Here is a 20,927-nt window from a genome sequence, read left to right on the forward strand (position 1 = left end):
GGACAAAGACCGAGAGAGAGTGAACACACACACACACACACACACACACACACACACACACACACACACACACAAAGAGAGAGGGCATGATTCATGTGGCCCTGCCATCGCCGGGAACCTGTGCCTGTCATTGCCTTCACTTGCTGTTGCGTGCACCTGTGCGCGTCCCTGTTGTCTCCTAGACTTGCGTGCGCATGTCGAAACAGACCTTCCACTCAGCAAATGCCCATTGGTTTCGACCGCCTTGTTGGCCTGTAGTCCTCCTGATCGTGTTCGTCCTGATTTGCTTAAGTGCCACACTGTAAAAAGCCCTAATTTGACCGTTTTCACCAACGAAGAGAAGCGGCATGTTACACCCAGGTATTCTATATCTGCTGCCTCGCTAGACAACAGCCCTGCATCCTGCTGCCCTTGGGCGCCACACTATGCACATTGTTGTGCCGAGAAGTGAGAGTGAGACGTAATTTGGCAGAGCGTGATTGAGTCCCTGGACAGATCAGAGTGCTCACTGCCTGCAAAATGTGTGAGAGAGAGAGAGAGAGAGAGAGAGAGAGAGAGAGAGAGAGAGAGAGAGTTGTGGTCTTCAAGCTTGCAATAAGGAAGACAAAGCAGTTCATGCTCAGCATCTAGATCAGTGATGGAGAATTTGCAGGAGGCAAATGGTATCGATGTGGCCTTTCTCAACCAGCATTTAGGGAATGGAAATGACCAACTTCTGCCGGATTCAGACAGCGATTCATTGGCGGAGGATTCCAATCAGTTGGCAAAAGGGGATGAGACAGGTAAACATCAAAAGATGTTGGTTGAAGATCCGCTATTATGCCCCCTAAATTTGCCTCAGCCAGAGGTCGAGGCTGATGGGTCTCTTTAGTTCATGCTGGCCACTGCCAATCATCTTATGTCCGATTATGTTCATGCTAATGAGAGTAAAGCTAACTCTTTTCCGGAAGGGGATCATGTAGATGCAATTATGGGAACAGAAGTGGTTCTACAGCAGATTGTTGCCTTCCATGAGAGGGCAGCCATCTTTTATTTTATAGGAAGGACTCCCTTGATCACAAGGATTCGTACCTGGCTGCTCTCTATGCTTGTAAATGTTCAACAATGCCAAGAAGATGCTCCAGGGCATGTGCAGGTCCCTTTTGTTGAAGAGATTTATGATGGTCCCAAGGGGTTTTTTGAGGTGCTTTTTCACTCCTCGGAAGTGCGGTTATTCATCATGCAGCGCATCCCTTTGTGTTTGGATGGGCAACTGGTTCACATGGTCCCTTGGAGGCCCATGGCCGAGTTTCAAGAGGTGTTGAGGCAGGCATGCCCTATTTGGGTGGAGGTGGTTGATTTCCCTGCGCATCTTTGGAGACTCCTCCCTTTGGTCTTGAGAACCTTAGGCGACGTGTTGGTAGAGCCTTACCTGGCTTCTCGCAATCGGAACAGGGCATGCATGCTTTGGGACACAGGAAAACCTCGCCCGACCAAAATTCATTTTTAGGTTCCAGGACTGCAAAACCTTGGTTTATGAGTTGAAGTGGGGTACTTTTGCAGGACACTGTTTCTGATGTGGCCAATTGGGCCATTTTATTTTGGAATGTGACAAAAATCCAGAGGTTTTGCAGTGATCTATAGATTCAAACATGGATATGCAAGATCACCATCCTCCCCACATACATCAGAAGCTTCAAGCTGATCCTGAGATGCCTCCCCAACATGGTCGTGATGAAGGTAAAAAGGAGGTTCCTCAAGTGGGCCCTGAGCATACTTCCCTCCCGGTCGACCGGAATGTGTCTTCTCGGAAAGATTCTTGGGTATCGTGGTTAGACGTAATGCAAGACAAGCATCTCATTCGGCTCTTGCCCATCCATCACCACACCCTATCACTCAGACCTTTCAACGCAGAGGTAGGGGGTTTTATATGAACCCTCAATCTTCATGTGCTCCGACTGGGGATAATAAAAGGAATTCCAATTCTGCTTTGCGCTTTGATATGCAAGGGAGGCTTGTGCCTCCTAGGGATGTTTTTCGTTCACAGCAACAATAGTTTTCTTCTCGTGCTTCGCTTGTTGGTTTGCAAAGGGTGGACCTTGTAGATGTAATTCGAAGCGAGATGGAAAGATTTCAGGCATCCAAAGCTCTAGATGCAAAAGGGAAAGGAAAAGCAGTGGCCCAATAGTTTTCTCATTTCCGATTTATTACGAGGATTGCTTTGTGGAATGTGAAAGGTATCTCTTCACGTAGTAAGCAGTATCGGTTGTGGAAAGTTGTGTTAGCTGGAAAGTGGGATGTATTTTGTGCGGTGGAACATAAACAGCATGCTTTGGCTGGATCCTCCTATGTTTATAAGGATTATGTTGTTTTTTTTAGTGGTCGAGCTCCATATAAATCTGGAGTTATGTTGGATGTCAAATCATGCCTGTAGCCATCGTTGGTTTCTCAAGACCCTCGAGGTCGATTTGTAATTCTGGAAATACTGTATGAGGGAGAGGTTTTGTGGTTGGTGGGTATGTATGCTCCTTCCATGGTAAGGGAGTGTTGTCAACTTTGGGATGACATGCGCTGCCTTTTCATGGCTCGCCAAGGTTGTCATGGGCGACTTTAATGCATGTCTATTTGGGGATCAGGCTACTTCTCTGCACTCGGTTATGGATGTTCCTGAGCGACAGGCTTGGGATGCCCTTGCAGCTAGATCTTTAAAGCAGGACATGTGGTCCTGGATGTATCCATCACAATCTGGTTATACTTATCGATCTTTGCAACATCCTAACACCTGGGCCAGACTGGATTGGATATATATTTGTCACAGTGATTCCTTTCTTCGTGCAATTATTGACATGTGGGTGGAACGACAGCATGTCTTATCAGATCACTACCCTTTGGTCTTGGAAATGACCCATAGACCTGTTCATGTAGCAGAATCAGTTTTTGGAATATGTTTAGCAAACTGATCGCTTCCTTTAGCTTGAAGGTCCTATCTAGAGGGAGGGATGCATGGGCTGTTTTTAGGGACAATGCCCGACAATTATCCCGTTAGTATGGTATTCAGCAAGCTTCCTCTTTACGAGCTGAATTGCGGAATGCCCAATCTTTATTGGCCCACTCCTTGTCTTTAAGTCAATCAGGGGATTCTAATGATGAATTGATCACATGCATTGAATGGTTGAAAGGCAGGGTTCATTCTCTTCAAGAACAGGAATATGCAAAATACAAACTGTTGGCCAGAGCAAAAGCTTTATACGATAATAATTGCCAATCCCATCAATTCTTTGCACGCCTACACCAGAAATATGCTAGGGAAAATATTGTGCGCTTAATGGATAAACAAGGTGTTATGTTGACGGATCCGGCCGCCATCATTTGTACGTGTGTGGACTTTTATAAGTCCTTGTTGGGACCACAAGAGAATTCTTCTGATGTTGTCCTCTCCGCTCGCCGCTATATTTGTGAGTTGGTAAGCAACTAGGCTAAACCAGAATGGGTAGACTTAATGGAGGCGGATATTTGAGAAGATGAAGTGGAAGAAGTGCTATCCCATCTACCCCATAGGAAAAGCCCTGGCTGGGATGGGCTTCCTAATGAGCTGTTTTCAACTAATGTGCAGCAGCTTAAAGACCCATTGACTCGCCTGTGCCAGCAAGTGTGGAACTCTGGTACCATGCCATTCGATTGGAAGATTGTTGTCATTCGGTTGTTGCCCAAGGTTCCCTCCCCTACCTCTTTGAAACAATGGAGACCTATTTCCGTTATGGGTTCGTTATATAAAATCTTCTCCAAAATCTTTGCGAACAAATTGCAAAAAGTTTTTCCGCACCTAGTTCATCCACGTCAATATGGTTTCATTAAAGGTCGGAATATCATGCATAACATCTTGAATGTTCAACTGGGAATTGACTATGCTAAAGCTTTAGGACAGCAAGTGGTAATGCTTTAGCTCGATATGGAGAAGGCATTTGATCATGTTAGCTGGCCTTTTTTGCGGCAATTATTGTCCACAATGGGATTTGGCCCTTGCATGGTTTCTCTTGTTGACACTATTGGTCAGGGAGCTGTAGCTCATATTGCTCTTAATGGAGGGATCACGGAAGAAATTGCCTTATCTCGATCTCTTAGGCAAGGCTGCCCCCTCAGCCCTTTGCTGTTTGCTTTGGTCACTCACCCAATACTCTCATTGTTGGACAAGTTGGCTGATCAAGGCGGGATAGTTGGCTTGACTCTTCCCAGTGGTACCCAACTTGTGGGTCAATCTTTGGTAGATGATTCTTTTATGTTCCTTAAGGCTGATTGCACTAATGTTAATTGGGCAATGGTGGCATGGAATCTTTTTGCTTTGGCATCTGGTCTTCATATTAATACGCAGAAATCTACACTTCTCTCCTGTACGGAGACTGATCTACAGGCCTTGGGCTGGCATGGAATTGTGATTCCAAAGGGAAATATAACCAGACACTTGGGATATCCTATTGGGGTGGAGGTAGCATCCCGGGCCTTACTGGATTGGATGGCCTCTCGGACTCATGGCAGGTTCATGTACTGGAAATCTCAAGGCTGGCCTTTACATATCAGACTGAAAGTTGCTTAAAGTATTATGATCAGCATGATATCGTTCTTTTTGCCACTCCTTCCCTGGACTAAGAAGTCCCTTTTGGATCTTGTTCAACCTATTAGGTTTATGTTGTGGAAAAAGAACTGGAATTGGTTGGGTCAGGTTTGGATTTCGTGGCAGCATGTGACTACGCCTAAACGAATGGGGGGAGCAGCGATGTTGGATGTTAATTTGCATATGAAAGCCTTGAGGTTGGCCCTTTTGCAGGCGTTATGTGTACAGAGTCATCCTTGGTCGGACATTGCAAGATTTTTCATTGAAAAGACTGGTATCTCTCATGGTAATACAATTATTTGTGCCTCCTGGTGGCATGTGCTCAACTCTTTGAGAGCAATTAAGACCACCCAATCTTTTCTCCTTTCTCATTTGATTGCATCCTGGTAGGAGATCTTACGTTTTTCAGTTTGGCGCCCTCCTGAGACTCGCAAGGAGGCGAATTCACTGCAAGGAGAGGTCTTAGCCTCCTCCAGGTTGTTGGATTGGCTGGACAAAGATTTGCATAGACTCAAGTTTAATTGGATGGCTCGTTTGGGGTTGCAGGCAGTTTTTGATGGTGTTATTCCTGGGCAGTCCCATCTTTACTCTTTTCGGCGTATTCATCAACACTTTTGGGTAGCCCGTGGATATTGTGATATCTGGTCATCCATACAGGTCACACTTCAGAGGTTCTCTCCTTTACAAGTGCTACAACCATTGTATCCATGGCGCGACTGGAAGTTTGTGATTCTAGATGATTTTGAGAAGATGTCTGCTAACCAGATATACTATCAGATGGTGGAGGCCAAGAGATGGGTCACTACAAAGGTGAATAAATTATGGCATATTAAGGACAGCAAAAAGAAGTGGCAGGAAAGATATGGGTCACTACAAAGCTGAATAAAGGCATATTAAGGACATCAAAAAGAAGTGGCAGGAAAGATTCCTTCAGCTTTGGAAGTCTAAGGTTCCCTATCAGGGAAAAGTCTTATTGTGGGACTGCTGATTGGTAGCTTCCAACTGGAGAGGTGCTGTGTGCCTGAAAGATCTTTGTTGGCCGTTGTGTATTTTGCACTACATGTGATGAAACATTGCTTCATCTTTTTGCCTCTTGTCCAGTAGTGCGACAGATCTGGTGTTTTATTTCTAGCGTCTAGCTCTCGGCGACTCAGCTACGGATAACAGCCCGGTCATGGATTATGGGAAAGCTGCCCTCCGTGCCTTCTTTGCATTCTGATTATTCCTGCCTGTTCCAGTTCCTGAGATGGACTGCCTTATGGCATATTTGGCGAACTCGGAATGCCTTTCTTTTTGATTTGGTCTCGGGTATCCATGGTCATGTGGCCCGTGTATTCGAGGTTTAGTGCTATGGCAAATTTCTTCTATGATATCAGCTGACCTGGTTCTTCCTGACATTGCTGCCCATTGTTCGCTCTACACCAGCAGTGTGATTTCCTCTTTGTGTCATAGTCCTAATAGTCTTTTGTCACTTTCTTTGAGGACCTGATGGTCTGATGTAACAAAATGTAAAGAGAGAGAGAGAGAGAGAGAGAGAGAGAGAGAGAGAGAGAGAGATTTCTCGGATGACCTGATGGTCTGATGTAAAAGAAAGTAAGAGATACAACGAGATTGCTGACCTGATGGTCTGATGTAAATATTTACTTTGAAATATTTGTGTGTGTCTCTGACTTGATGACCTCGATGTCTGTCAGCCCCGAGCACAGTTTGTCTCAGCCAACAGATCTCAAGACCAGAACCTGAATGAATGAATATCTGAGTGTACCACACACTGGCTATAAATAGCCAAAATAATAAATAACAGCACCAGGTCGGCTGCAGAAAACTGGCTGACTGCAGACATAAAATCTGTCCGACTGCACTATTGACATGGTGCCTATTGACATGTCCTCTGTCGTACTGTGCTGATGTGGCACTGCCGTACCTTGCTGGTGTGTCTGACTGCTTGTCCAAGGGATGACTCTACCTCTAACAGAATGTAGTGCTTGGTTCAGTCCATAAAGAGCTTTTTGTAAACGAAAGACCTTATCCTTTTGTTTTAGAAGAGAAAACTTGGAAGATATGCTGCCCATTGACTTCCTTATTCAAATAACCATTCAAAATGTACTTTTGTCATCATTGAGAGTAGAAAACCATGATGAGTGGCCATTATTAGTAACAAACGGAAGAATGTCAATTGTAGAGTTAGAGCAAAGGTCTTTTCATAATCAATGGCCATGTGTTTGTCGAAACCCTTGCATCACAAGGTGAGCCTTGTATTTATTCAAGATCCCATTAGCTTTCATTTAGTCTTAAAGATCTACTTGGTCCCAATGATCCTCATGTGGCCTAGATGATTCACTAAGGTGGTTATGTTTTGTTCCGGTCAATGCTCTCAAGCTCCTTTTTCATCTCTGTGGGTAATGACTTTGTTTGTATTGGGATCAAACAAGTGGTATGCTTTTGCCTTTGAGGAGTGGTCTACAGAGATCAAGAGATCAACTTGGGGCATGTGCTTTCCTACTATCTTAGTCATCAAGATTGTGCATGTAAGTACGATACCCAAAGACTCTAAGGTGGAAAATGAGAGAACAAGTGCCAAAGAAAATGCCTCGAAGGGGGTCTTTTGAGGGACTGCGGTAGTTGGATACGATTGAGAATGTAAGCCAAAGTGTTTAACAATCTAAGTCCATGGATGCTTAGGGAGCCCTATTGCAAACAACATACAACGTGCCATGTTCATCACTATGGTATTCCTGCACTTATGATTTTATTCTAAGAAGGGGATTTGGTATAGGTGAGTTGTTGAGAAATGCTATGCCCATGTAAAAACTTGGAGAATTCATGGGAGATGAACTCACCACCATTGTCACCCATAGTACCTATATTGACACCCCTTTGATTTTGTAGTAAATGCACCCATGTGGAGAAATATGTGAAGGTGTTAGATTCATGCTTTAAAAAATATACCCACATGTATCTCAAAAAGTCATCACCCCCACAAAGGTCAATGTGCATCACAGAGGCCTCTTAGCTCCATGAGTGGTTTGTTGAGGAAATGGAGTGTGGTGTTGTTTCTCAAGTGGACAAGCTTTATAGATAGTGTTGGACGATTTCAAGTGTCGGAGGCAATCCACTATTGAGTGTGTTGCAGCTGGAGGGGAGAGAGAGAGAGAGAGAGAGTACGATACGATTTGGGTGTACCAACAAATGTGTTGGTACACAAATAATAAAATGTATTTATAGCACGTAAGGGTGCATTTACATGTACAAATAAATAATACACAACGGAGGTGAATAAAAGAGCCTTTACACCCCAACCTGCGAGTGTCCAAGTCACTTGCCATATTTGCATCACAATAACCCTACAAACTAAGTGCATCTTACCCATAGCAAATACACTTTCTTTGTGTACCTTTTAGGTATTGAAGAATACACTTGACAGCTTCCCAATGTGGTTTGCCAGGTTTTGACATAAACCTACTGACAACTCCGGTTGCATGAGCAATGTTTGGATGAGTAACAACCATAGCATACATAAGAGAGCCACAAGCTGATGCATAAGGGACTCCCTTTATAGCATTGGCTTCCATGTCATCTTTTGGGCTGTTGGCTTTACTAAGCTTAAGGTATGGAGGTAAGGGCATCCCAAAAGGCTTAGCTTCAGCCATGTTAAATTTGTCCAATACCTTTTAAATGTACTTTTCTTGAGATAAGAACAACAATTTCTGCATTCTATCCTTGCAAATCCTCATGCCTAATATATGCTCAGCATTCCCCAAATCTTTCATGGAGAAAGTTGATTTCAGATGATCTTTGAGAGCATCCAAGCTAGTCTTTCTTTTCCCAGCTAGCAACATATCATCCACATACAAAACAAGTATGATGGGGCTGCCATCTATATCCTTTTTCATGTACAAACAATGATCTGCATGGTTGCGTGTAAACCCATGAAAGAGCATAAAGGTGCCAAACTTTTTGTACCATTGCCGTTGTGCTTGCTTCAGCCCATACAAGCTGCGTTTTAGTTTACACACCAATTGCTCTTTTCCAAGAACTATAAAGCCCTTGGGCTGTTTCATGTAGATTTCCTCATCAATGTCACCATGCAGAAAAGCCGTTTTCACATCCATTTGGTACAGCTCTAAGTCCAGTACAGTAGCGAGAGCAAAAAGCACACGTAGAGTGGTCATCTTCACAATAGGTGAGAAGACCTCTTTGAAGTCAATCCCTTCCTTTTGTGCATACCCTTTGGCAACCAATCTTGCCTTGTACTTGGGTTTCCCATCAATTGTCTTTACTTTGTAAACCCATCTATTTGGAAGAGGTTTTCTTCCTTTGGGCAATGATACAAGATCCCAAGTATCATTAGCATACAAAGATTTAATCTCTTCCTGCATAGCTAGCTCCCACTTGCTGCTGAATTTACATGACTTGGCCTCTTTATATGTAAGAGGCTCACCCTCATCTGTAAGCATCACATAATGCAAAGAGGGATCGTACCTATGCGGCTGCCTTCTTAAGCGTGTAGACTTACGTACCCAATGATCTACATTCTCAAGAATTGGGTCTACATCTGGATGTATATTATTTTCAACATTTATTGCCTACTGTAAGCCATTTTCAGCATGCTGTTCATGCTGTACAACACCTTTATTTTCATCACCAGCACCTGCATTTTCATAATTAGCAAGTCTATCTTGTTGTCCATGACCTCCTTGTGCTTCTATTTACTGTTCATCATCATTTGGCTAAAAAATAACCGACTGATCATCAGTTTCAGCCTGTGGTACAGCACCATGAGGCTCATCATCTGAAGTAATAGGTGGCTGCAAATTATGAAATTTGACATTTTTCATGTTTTCATTAGAGGCTAAAGTACTTTTCAGCAACTTTGCCTCATTAAACACAACATTACGGCTGCAAACAATTTTCTTGGACTGTGGTAACCACACTCTCTAGCCATATTCACCCTTATCACCATAGCCCATGAAAATGCCTTAGGTGGATTTTGGGTCAAGTTTATTCCTTAGCTCATCTCTAACATGCACAAAAGCATCACAACCGAATATCCGTAAATGGTCATATGAGGTCGATTTGCTAGACCAAACCTCCTCAGGGATGCCATTATGTAAGGACTTGTTTGGAGAGCGGTTGCAAATGTGAACTGCGGTTTTAAGCGCTCTCCCCAAAATTCATGAGGGAGATTAGGAGTGGACAGCATGCACCGCACTCTTTCACACAAAGTCCTATTGTATCTTTCAGCCACCCCATTTAAAGAAGGGCTGTAAGGAGCTGTAAGCTCCCTCTTGATTCCATGCAAGTCACAAAAGACTTAAACTCAGTAGATCTGAACTCACCCCATTATCGGTTCTCAAGCATTTAAGCGTTCTACCTGTCTGAGTGGTCACAAATGCATGAAAAGTTTTAAAAACAGCAAACACCTCACTTTTCTTTTTCAACAAATGAACCCAAATCTTCCTAGAACAATCATCGATAAAAGAGACAAAATATGCAGCACCACCCAACGATTTCACGGGCATACTATATACATCAGAATGCACCAAGTCCAAGACATTGGACTTACGAAAGACACCGGAGTAAAATGAATTTTTCATTTGCTTTCCAAATTGACAGTCATTACAAAAGTTAAGTTTAGAGCCATTTCCATCAACCCTCTTTAAAGAGGTAAGGATATCAAGTCCTTTTTGGCTCATATGGCCTAATCTCTTATGCCACAATTCCAAATGACAACCAATTTCAGTAACTGCAAGAAACTTGCCATTCAAAGCTTTACAATGCAAACAATACAAAGTGCCCTTCTTGGTTCCTTTTGCAATCAGCATGGAACCCTTTTTCAATTTCCACAAAGCACCACCAAACAGTGTAGTGTAACCATGCAAGTCAAGCTGACCAACAGATAGTAAACTCTTCTTGATATCAGGCACGTATTTGACATCTTTCAACACAAGCTCTTGCCCATTATTCAAAGACAAGTGTACATTGCCTATCCCATCAATGCTGCAAGCATGGTTATTTCCAAGATATACTTTTCCATAACTGCTTGCATTGAACATAGCAAAGCACTTCAAGCAAGCAGTTACATGAAAATAGGCACCAGTGTGTACAGTCCAGAGTGACACCACCATCAATTGATAAAAGTGCACCAATCACATCAGCCTTGGTAATCTGCATATCCTGCATGTGACATACAAGGGCATCATAATCAGCTGCACATAATACATCAGCTTGTGCATTCGAGAGCTCCTCTATGACTACATTGGAGGCCACATTGGCCTTTTCCTTGCCTTTGATTGCCTCAGATGCATCTGTCTTATCCTCTTTCTTCTTTTTGTCTCTTGCATTCTTCTTTCTCTCTTGTTCCTTCTTGTAGTACCTACAATCAGGCTTCTTGTGGCCCTTCCGACCACACTGATAAGAAGTAACATCACTCTTTTCCTTTCCTTTGCTCTTGCTTCTGTTTCTCTGTCTAGCATTTGTATTTTTCTTTTTAGCCCTGCCTCTAACATTATAAGCTGAGTTGCTGCCTTTTCCACTGGTTGGCTAGTGGTTGTGTAGGTGCGACATCTCCATTGCCCTTGATTTTGGTTGCCACCACCCTACTTCCCCTGTTCGGGGTTACCCTCGGATTGAGGGGCGGAGAACTGACTTTTGGGGGTGCACCTCTAGCCTTGGAGTGACACTCATCGTCAAAATGGCCAGCCTTTTGACAATGTTGGTCATACCTATTCTTTTGAGGCACATTCTACCACCTTGGTTGGAGAGAAGATTGGGTATTTCCTCATGATTCACTGTTTTGATCTTTGATTTTGGTTTTGGTCTTGGTTTTGAGCCTTCTTGCCTTTCCCTTGTTGCCCCTTCCAAGAAGCAGCAACAAGAGCCCCCTCTAAAGAGGCAGTGTTATGAAATTGATTGAATAGCCAAGCATAATGCAGTAGCTGACACTCAAATTTGTAAAATGTGGGCATAGTTGGCAATGAAGTCACTTGTTGAATGAAATTGCAATATTTCTTTGGATGCAGGAACAATGTGACTTGTTCATTGCAAACTGTGGTACCAACTAATCCACACCAGAGAAAAATCTTGAAAGTGTGTGAGGTGGAGGATGAGCCTCCCCCATTGATGCATGTACACCACAAAAGGCGCTTGGCTTGCCACCTTAGTGAGGATATATCACCAGGCTTCAGTGACCCATGAGGGTCATCCTTAGATGACAACAGTTCCCCACTTTGTTAGTTTCTTGTCAGGAGGCTTGTTCCCCCCTCTCATCATTGTGCTCCCTCACAAGACACATGTACGTGTGCCTATCATGATTATAGATCTAGGCTAGTCTAGCATCATAGCATGCTTTTATGAGATTCAGTGTTTTAGCTCTCGCTCAGGCAAGGAAACTTTCCTTTCTTTTGTTCAGGTGATGTATGTATTGGAATCATAACATTCTATCGGTTGGGTTGGAAAGGCCTCTTTGCAGATATTAGTATAATTTATCTATCTATCTATTTATCTTACACTCTGATTTTCCAACTTAGAAAGGTAGGGTGCAATCGAAGGCCACATGCATCTACCACTATTAAGTATTACCTAGGAGTGCTTAGTTGCTTGAGAGGCATCAAAAAGCTGCCAGTGATTGGCCAATACACTAATGGTGAGCATTGAAACTTGTCCCACACGGAGGGCCCCATCTTTTTTGCTTGGTGGGGACGCACCTCATGAGGAAACATCGTCTAAATGTAGGGGTGCAATTACAGTTTGCAAGATAGCTGGACAAATAAGTTATGATGCATTCGAGTGTGGAACCAGGGCCAATAAGTTATGATGCATTTGAGTGTTGAACCAGGGCCCTGTATTGCTCTTGCGGCACTTCTTCATCTCCGTTTGAATATGAGGCTCGTAGTTCCTTGTGCTAGTTGGGTATAGTATCATGTAAGCATCGATTGAGGTTTGCAACGTTTCTATAGCCGTATGTATCGGCTGACTAGCTCATGTGGACTAACTGAACTTTTGAAGAGGTCTTGGATCTTGTCTGGTTAATTTAAAGAAGATTGATTGGTTCGTAATGCGACCCTGCCACAGCCCAGAAGCGTGCGCGGCTATTTTATGGAAGACAGCTGAGGCAGCCCCAAAGGTCAGTTGACAAACTTACTGTTCCCCCAACCACTGAATCTATGGATGTGATTTATTTCTGTGGCTTGCTCACTCCTCGAACTGGCCAAAACTACTGCAGGCGACGGAAGCTTTGAAAATTACGGCAGCAGAGCTTTTGAAGCTGAACGTGGTGGATGAAGTTATCGAGGTTAATTCTTTCTTTCTCCCCCAGCCTTTTGGGCATTCTTTCACATTTAGATGAAGTAACTCCGAGTGAAAAATAATGAAGCCTCGCTTTTGGTTTGCACAGGAACCGCTCGGTGGTGCTCATTCGGATCCTTACGAAACCTCAAGAATCATGAAAGAGTGCATAATGAAGCATGTGCAGGTAGTGAAATGGATTGAAATTATGTAAGGATTGTCAGGATAAGTAACGGCTCGTGAATAATGATTGAATGGATGGATGAAGGAGCTTTTGAAGCTGGATGGGGACGCAGTGATGCGGCAACGATTTGCGAAGTTCAGGAAGATGGGGTCCGTTGAAGAGGGGGTGGAGGTGAACGCGTCCTACAAGCGCAACATGAAGAAGAGGGATGCGCCGCTCGAACCCAAAGCCCTCTCCCCTGCTGCTGCCGCTGCCGCTGATCCTGCCTCTCCTCCCCCTCCCCCCCTAAGGACGGAAAACTCCCACGCTGTCAATGCGATTTCGAATCGGTCTTCTTTAGAGTAGGCAGTGGCATTTTGCGGGGTGTCGGGATCTTCTCCTTTTCTTTTTCCCTACATCGCATGTATCGCCAGATTACGGCCAAATTAGAGATACATATCAGGGATCTCCTCCTTTTCTTCCTTTTTTGGAACAGCCCATCGTTTGAGAGTGATATGTGTACTTTGTATCCGAGCAGTATTAAATATACACTTTGGAACGTCTAAATGATCCCTTGCTTATGAATCACGGACTGCGTAGTTTCTCTCTTACAAAGTAGAATCAAATAGAAAACAAATCATAACAGTGAAAAGCACCTAGAGCAGACCCATGAGCACAAGAACACCATTGAAAAATAAACCAAGCGTTGCAATTGCAGTTAATAGGAATTTCAATGATACTACATCTAATAAGTTTGAAACTTGTGGCGTCTCATAAAATTATCGATAATGCAATATGACGTGTATTTCAACTACAACCGATTGATCTATTGCTTTCATGGAAAATGTGGTGCTTGAGTGTGTGCCCATGAATGCACATGGGCATAAATCTACAACTTAAAGTTTACATTGTAGACGTGGTGCTTCACACTTTGTACATAAGTACTAATCTTACCATTTAAAACCAAATCCTTAATAGGGGTGGTGTTGACTTTTACCTTTTCCTTCTAATGATGATGAGTGACCATTGAAATGCAACTTGAAAGTAGGGGTTTGTATGGCATGGTCAAGATGATTTAGAGGTGGGCCAAAAGCTATGGGTGGGGAAAAAGATCAAGTGGTAGAGTCATCACTCTCACTTTCTCCATGAAGAGAGGAAGAGAGCAATCTAGGGTTTGAGAAAGACAAGTTTATCATGGGACCAACTCAAGGTTTGTAAAAACCTTACCAAAATGGTGGAGAATGAACTTTCTCTTATTGAAAACAAGTAGGTTTAGTTAAAATTTTCCAAGAGCATGAAAACACAACTAGTTGAAATTGTCAAAAGCTTGCTCAATATCCGATGAGGAGTCATCATGCATGGTTCATGAAGAGGGGTGTCCCAGGGTAAGTTGGGGAGGCCAAAATTGCACATTTTCTTAAGGCTATCCCCTTTCCATGGGAGTTTAGGAGTCCCATAAAATTTGGGAACTCTATTCCTTTTGTGAAACTTTTGCTAAATAACAAACGTTATGAAACAAGCATGATAATTTCACCCTCATTACCTACAGTAGGAGGTCATATATATTTTTAAGTTTTCCCCTCATTGCCACCACATACACATTAGTAGTTGCACTAGTTGTCCAACTTCATTAACAAGCGAAGTTCCTTCCAAACTTCATGCTATGTGTTTGAAACTTTCATGCCCTTTATGTCTCTTTTCAAACTCATTATGGGAAACCTCTAAAAGATAATTGCTAAACACTAGAGCAAGTGGTGGTGATGATTGTTGTAGCTCTTGCATTCAATTCCTCTCTCTCTCTCTAGAGCAAGTGGTGGTGATGATTGTTGTAGCTCTTGCACTCAACTCCTCTCTCTCTCTCTCTCTCTCTCTCTCTCTCTCTCTCTCTCTCTCTCCATGAGAGTCCTCTAATCTATTATCTCCAAAGAAAATCCTAGAAGCAACAACCAAGCACAAGGCTAATGGCCTATTATGGGTGAAGGACTATGACTATCCACACACAAATGAACAACCTGGATATATGGGAGTGTTTATGGAGTGGGTGCAAGAGTACAAGGCCTTACACATCAAGGTTGGTCGGAGTGCTTACAAGTTATAAAACTTGCATTTCATGTACATTTTGAACATCAAAATAGATTGCTTTGAGAACTTGCCTTGATTTTACCTATTGAAAAAAAGGTTTTTCATTAGCACTACTTTCTTCGAGAAGCACCTATGAGAGAGAGAGAGAGAGAGAGAGGTGCTAAGTGGAGGACTTAACAAAAATCAACAACTTGCAATTATAATCCATTATGTCATTGTGGGACCTTCATTATGTATTCAAAGTTTATGTAAAATATCATTTCTTTGTTAAGGCATGGCCATAACATTCTAGGTGAAGGTGTTGTCCTTCAAGCAACCATGGTTTCATATATGATTGTATGGGCCTCCATTGCTTTGTATGCTCTAGAGGTGATCTTTTGTGTAGGCATATGCCTTTAGTATTGATATGTGTGTATGACTTGACATGCACACAAAGAGACCTAAAGGAAACCTTCCATCGAAGGAAATATTGTGAAAAATGTCAAGGAAGTATTTTATAGCCCAAAAGTCATCAAAATCTTCATCTACTTTGACGCCTTCATATACCCCTATAGACCTAATTCATTCCAAAACTGAGGTGAAAGGATGCATAGCAAATTTGCAAGGTCTAAAGCACTAATATAACTTGGTGCATGCACATGTGCATGTGCGCACGTGCGTGTGCATTGCTAAATAACTTATAGAATATTCCCTTTTCTTGATTTTACAAGCATTTTTGTAATAGTTGAAATTTTGCATATGGGTGTTGAATAATTACCCTAAAAATTTTTGTAATACATACTTATGAGTAGGTTATGATTAAGTGAATTCTTACATGGTGTATATGCACTTTAGGTACAAATTGGAATGAAAACTCGATAATGATGAAATTTGAGAACAATAAAAGCAATTTGAGATGACTAAAGAGTCAAATTGCAATATGAATGTTCACATGTTACCAAGAGTACAAACTTCTTATGAGAATGTTTAACATCACAGTTAGATATAAGCTCAAAATAATACTACTACATTTTTGAAAAAGTGAATAGACTTTTTAAAAATTTTACATATGACCTTCACAGTTTGTTGAAGTTTGAAAAAGCTTCAAGATCAATGGGCCTTTCATGGTTTGCACTAATTCATGTTTTTGTTTATATTTTCAAAGTCACTAAAGCACATTATTATCGCTTCATATTCATTTATAAGGATACAAATGAGGACTTCTTTAATTCCAACTTTGAAGAAGGATGAAACGAGGTGGGTGGGGTGCACAAAGGTGAAAGTTTCATGCAGAGAGGTGGTTCCTAGTATTACATTTTGCTACTTGATTTCGTGGTCATCATTATATGTACTCTTCTATTTCGTACAATGGATGAAAAACATAGGCTAATGGATTTCTTTAGAGTCCACCAAAGACATGGAACAAGCCTTTGATATTCCAATTTGTATGCTAGGTGGAATGCTTGATTCGGTCATAGTCAGTGATCGTTAGAGCCCAATAAATGTGTGGGAGTATCTTTTACTAATGGGAAGCATAAGTACAAAGACCTTTAACTTTTGAATTGGTGATAGAAAAGTGAGCTTGTTTAATATTAGTGTTGTTTTGTTTCAGGTGGGATAATTATATTTTGGAAATTATTACATAATTTTTTCTAAGATAGGTGAAAGAATGGAGTAGAATTATATGATATCACGTGCTTTGCAACAAGTCATTTTACTACTATATTATTTTTGTTATAGGTTTAGAAAGCCCTGAACCTCAAGAGGGCTTCCCAAACCTACCCCCTTTTCCAAACCTCCCTTTTTCAATCAAAACCCCCTCCCCTCATCTCTTTCTCACGCATGTAATCTTTGTTCTTCTCTTCCCTCTCCCTTTTTTAATTAAAAGGTGGTCCCCCCTCCCTTTTTTAATTAAATTCTTCCCCCCTTCTCTCTCATGTGTAGGGCCTAGGTTCTCTCTCTCTCTCTCTCTCTCTCTCTCTCTCTCTCAGGTTAAACTTTTTAATTTAAAAATGTTTAATTAAATATTTTTAAAAGTTTTCGAACATAGTTTTTCACACACTTTGAGAGGGAGATAGAAGAAAAATAAGGATAAAAAGAAAAAGACGGAGAGAGGACGAGGGGAAAGAGGAAAGAGAATAGTCTTTTTTAAATTAAACATTTTTCTTCTCCCCCTCCCCCCTCTCTCTTATGTTTAGGGCCTAGGTTTTCTCTCTCTCTCTCTCTCTCTTAGATTAAACTTTTTAATTTAATTTTTTAATTAAATATTTTTACAAGCTTTATTTAATTTAAATTTTTTTGGACATAGTTTTTCACACACTTTAAGAGGGAGATAGAAGAGGAAGAAGAAGGAGAAGGATAAAAAGAATAATAATAATAAAGAGAAAAAGATGGAGAGAGGGGGGAAAGAGAAAAGAGAATAGTATTTTTTTAATTAAAACTTTTTTATATAGTTTTTAACTTAGAGAGAGAGATAGAGAGGAAATATATAATTTGAAAGATAGAGAAAATAGGGGGAGAGAAATGGAAATAGAAAAATAGAGAGAGAAGAAAAAATATGTAAAGAGAAAAGAGAGCGAGAGAAAAAAACTTGAAAATAGGAAGAGAGAGCAAAAGAAAAATAAGGAGAGAGAAACTGAGAGAAATATATAAAGAGCAAAAAAAAGAAGAGGAAAGAGAGGGAGAGAGAGTGGGAACATAGAGAAAGATAATTATAGAGACCTCTTCTGTAGTTTGAGGGATCCGTATGATAGATGATCGGCTAGGACATGGGAACGGCCAGGCTTAGTGACCACTTCGAGGTCAAACTCCTAGAATAGTAGCAACCATCTCATCACTCGTCCTTTAACATCTACTTTGTTCATCAAGAAGGACATGACTTTATGATCCACATAGAACTTAAAATGCCTTGACAATAGATAGTGTCGAAACTTCTCCAGTGTAACCACCATTGCCAAGCACTCAAGCTCTGTCAGTGTGTAGTTCCGTTCCCTATCAGTGACCTTTCAGCTTGCATAATATATTGGTTGATCTAATTTAGAGGGGCCCTTTTGACATAGGACAGCACCTAGCCCTTCAACTAATGCATCTGTGTGCACATGGAACTCCTTCGTCCAGTTAGGAGGCTGCAAGATAGGTGCTTGGATAAGGCACTATTTTAGGGTATTAAAGGCGCCCTCGCAGTCATTGGTCCAAAGGAAATCCGCATCTTTCCTTAGGAGCTTGTGCAGAGGGGCTGCCTTGGTTACAAAATGTGCAATAAATCTTCTGTAGTAGTCCACGTGGCCGAGAAATCCCCTCAATCGCTTGAGGCTTGTTGGTGTTGCCAAGGCGGCAATCTTCGCCGGTCTGTTGCAATCCCTTGTGTAGAGACAATATGGCCCAAAAGAACTCTTGATGAGACGCCAAAGACACATTTGTCGGGGTTGACAGAAATCCCATACTCTCGGCATCTGTCAAAACATTGCTTTAGGTGTCCCCAATGGTCACGGATTAAGCTATAGACACAAAAGTCATCAAGATACACCTCAATGAAATTATGCAAATGATTCTGGAAGGCAGCCACTATTACTCGTTGGAAGATGGCAGGAGCATTACAAAGCCCAAATGGCATCACTCTATAGGCATAGGTCCCCCATTCTATGGTGAAGGTTGTAGATGAAGGTCCCATGGACTGCTTCTGGGCATAGATCTGACTCCTTCAAGGGAGTGGTCTCCTCATCTGATGCGCCACCACTGGAGCTGACTTCCTCTCTCAATGAGAACTAAGCTTGCTCCTTTGGATGCTAAAAGGGTATCATTAATGTTTCGAATTTTATGGGAGGGTTCATTATCTCTTGACTCAAGGATTCATCTTTTGAAGATGCCTCTAGGAACATCACACAATAGGAACCATCTGAGTTTTGCTTGGATTGTAGGACTAGCGGTTGTTGGCAAGGTGCATTGTCATCATCCTTTCTTGAGAAGGGTAAATACGGGTTACAAGAGCCACTACTAAAGAAAGGCTTATTTTGCTTAATCCATTTCTTATGGATATATTGCATATGATGTGACTCATTGGCCAGTCCAAAGGGTACCATTGTTATTTTGTCTAATAGCATGGGATCTTCAACTTTTGGAACCTCTCGGACTTCACACTCATTTGTATCCTCTTCAAGCTAGATAGATCCTTCCAATTCACTTCCATAATCTTCTTTTGTATTATCATCATTGTCCACTTCAGACTCTGTCTCTGCCTCAGTAGAGGCTCTGTAAGAGAAGAATAGATTCTCTGTTGTATTCTTTACTTCTGATTTTGCGTCTGGCTTTGCTCTTGTATTTGTCTCTGTCTCTCCTTCTATCTCTAGCTCTGTTATGGCCATGTAACAAGGAGAACAGTACATCCATGCCTCTATCTCAGTGTCACAGGTGATTTTCAAAGTCATTAGTGCTTCAAGCAAGAGGTTTTCACCCATTTACAAGAACTTTTCTTCTTTTGGGAGTTGGCTTACACTGCCCACTGTTAGGGAATGTGCCTCTATTTTCTTGGAAAATATTTGTTTGACAACCTATTTGTCTCCTAATGCACCATCTATTACTTTGTTGGAGGAGTTGATTAAGACTTCAATGGAGGTGAATCCATTACCTTTTTGCGAGCCATACAACTTCAACACCACTTTGTTGGGTCCTTTGCCTAGGGTTAGGGTTCCTTTGAACCAATCCATTCGTGCTCTTACTTTAAAAAGCCACAGTTTTCATAACAGTAGAGGATATGATGTCTCGTAGGAATTTGGTTTTACCACCATATAGGTCAACCAATAATCTCTTCCTGCAAGCATATGGGAGAATGCCCAAATGCTTAATTTTGCTTTCGTCTGCTAGTCTTATAAGCCACTATGTAGGCTGCATACCTTGCAAGCCTAGATCCTTTATTGTCACATTCATCATTATGTTCATTGATGAACCTCCATCAATCAATGCATCCGTTATAAAGCATCCTTGAATCCAAATGCAGATCTCTAGAGTACTGGGATCTAGGAAGGCAATAGCCACATCTACTTCTTTCACAGGTTCTGAGGCCTTATTGGACTTAGGGACAGTGGTAGGAGCAATCCTTAAGCCATGTCTTCTTGTCAATATGCTTTTAAATTTCTTACGATAGTTGGGGGATAACATTAGTAATTGTCGGAATGTTAGGTTTGGTTTGAAGGTATCTAGGTCTTTGACTAGGTCATACTCTTTGATAGGATCCACAGGCTTCTGCAACTAGCTAGGGAATGGGGAAACGTCCACTTTTGTCTTTCATTTTTCCTCTAATAGTGGCAACATCTGTACTTCTTCTATCACCGGAGGTACTATTGCATCCTCTATCTCTTGGACCTCTAATCCTATCTTTATAACTACGTTTGTATACTTTTGTATTACTAGACAGCTCTGTATTGTACTGTTCTGTTCTATACTATTTTGTTTCTTCTTAGAAAGATTAAACTTCACCATTTTGGCAGTGGAAATGTTCTCTTTTGGAACTGTCGGTTCTCTTTTCTTAGCACGCATTATTGTGGCAACTTTCAATTTCACCAAATTGGAGGTAGGTTCTTGGATCTTCTATTGGGTATCAAGGGTAGCTTTCACAAGATTAGGACTGGGACATCTTTTGTAGTGTGGTCTTCTCCTTTGCATCAAATGCATAAGGGTTTGTAGTCCATGGACCTTCTATTGGGTATTAGGGGTAGATTTCACCAGGTGCTGGATTGGGACATCTTTTGCAATGTGGCCTTCTCCTTTGCATCGAATACATGAGGGTTTGTAGTCCATGGACCTTCTAGGGTTTGGACAATTTGGTGAGATATG

At 41.8% G+C, this 20,927-nt stretch overlaps 1 protein-coding gene across 1 annotated transcript in view; it reads left to right on the forward strand.

Moving 5' to 3' along the window:
* The window catches only part of LOC148009515 (uncharacterized), a 47,175-nt gene extending 33,553 nt beyond the window's left edge, over positions 1 to 13,622 (forward strand). Inside the window, exons 7-10 of the mRNA XM_087673290.1 lie at positions 12,662 to 12,713; positions 12,813 to 12,881; positions 12,984 to 13,061; positions 13,143 to 13,622. Coding sequence (XP_087529416.1) covers positions 12,662 to 12,713; positions 12,813 to 12,881; positions 12,984 to 13,061; positions 13,143 to 13,403 — 460 coding nt within the window. The 3' untranslated portion in view covers positions 13,404 to 13,622. The remainder of the gene's footprint in view (positions 1 to 12,661; positions 12,714 to 12,812; positions 12,882 to 12,983; positions 13,062 to 13,142) is intronic.
* Positions 13,623 to 20,927: the final 7,305 nt, after the last annotated feature.

This window comes from Lygodium microphyllum, chromosome 30, assembly GCF_053477565.2.
Source record: "Lygodium microphyllum isolate KBCC chromosome 30, Lygodium_microphyllum_v1.1.10, whole genome shotgun sequence".
Taxonomy (NCBI): domain Eukaryota; kingdom Viridiplantae; phylum Streptophyta; class Polypodiopsida; order Schizaeales; family Lygodiaceae; genus Lygodium; species Lygodium microphyllum.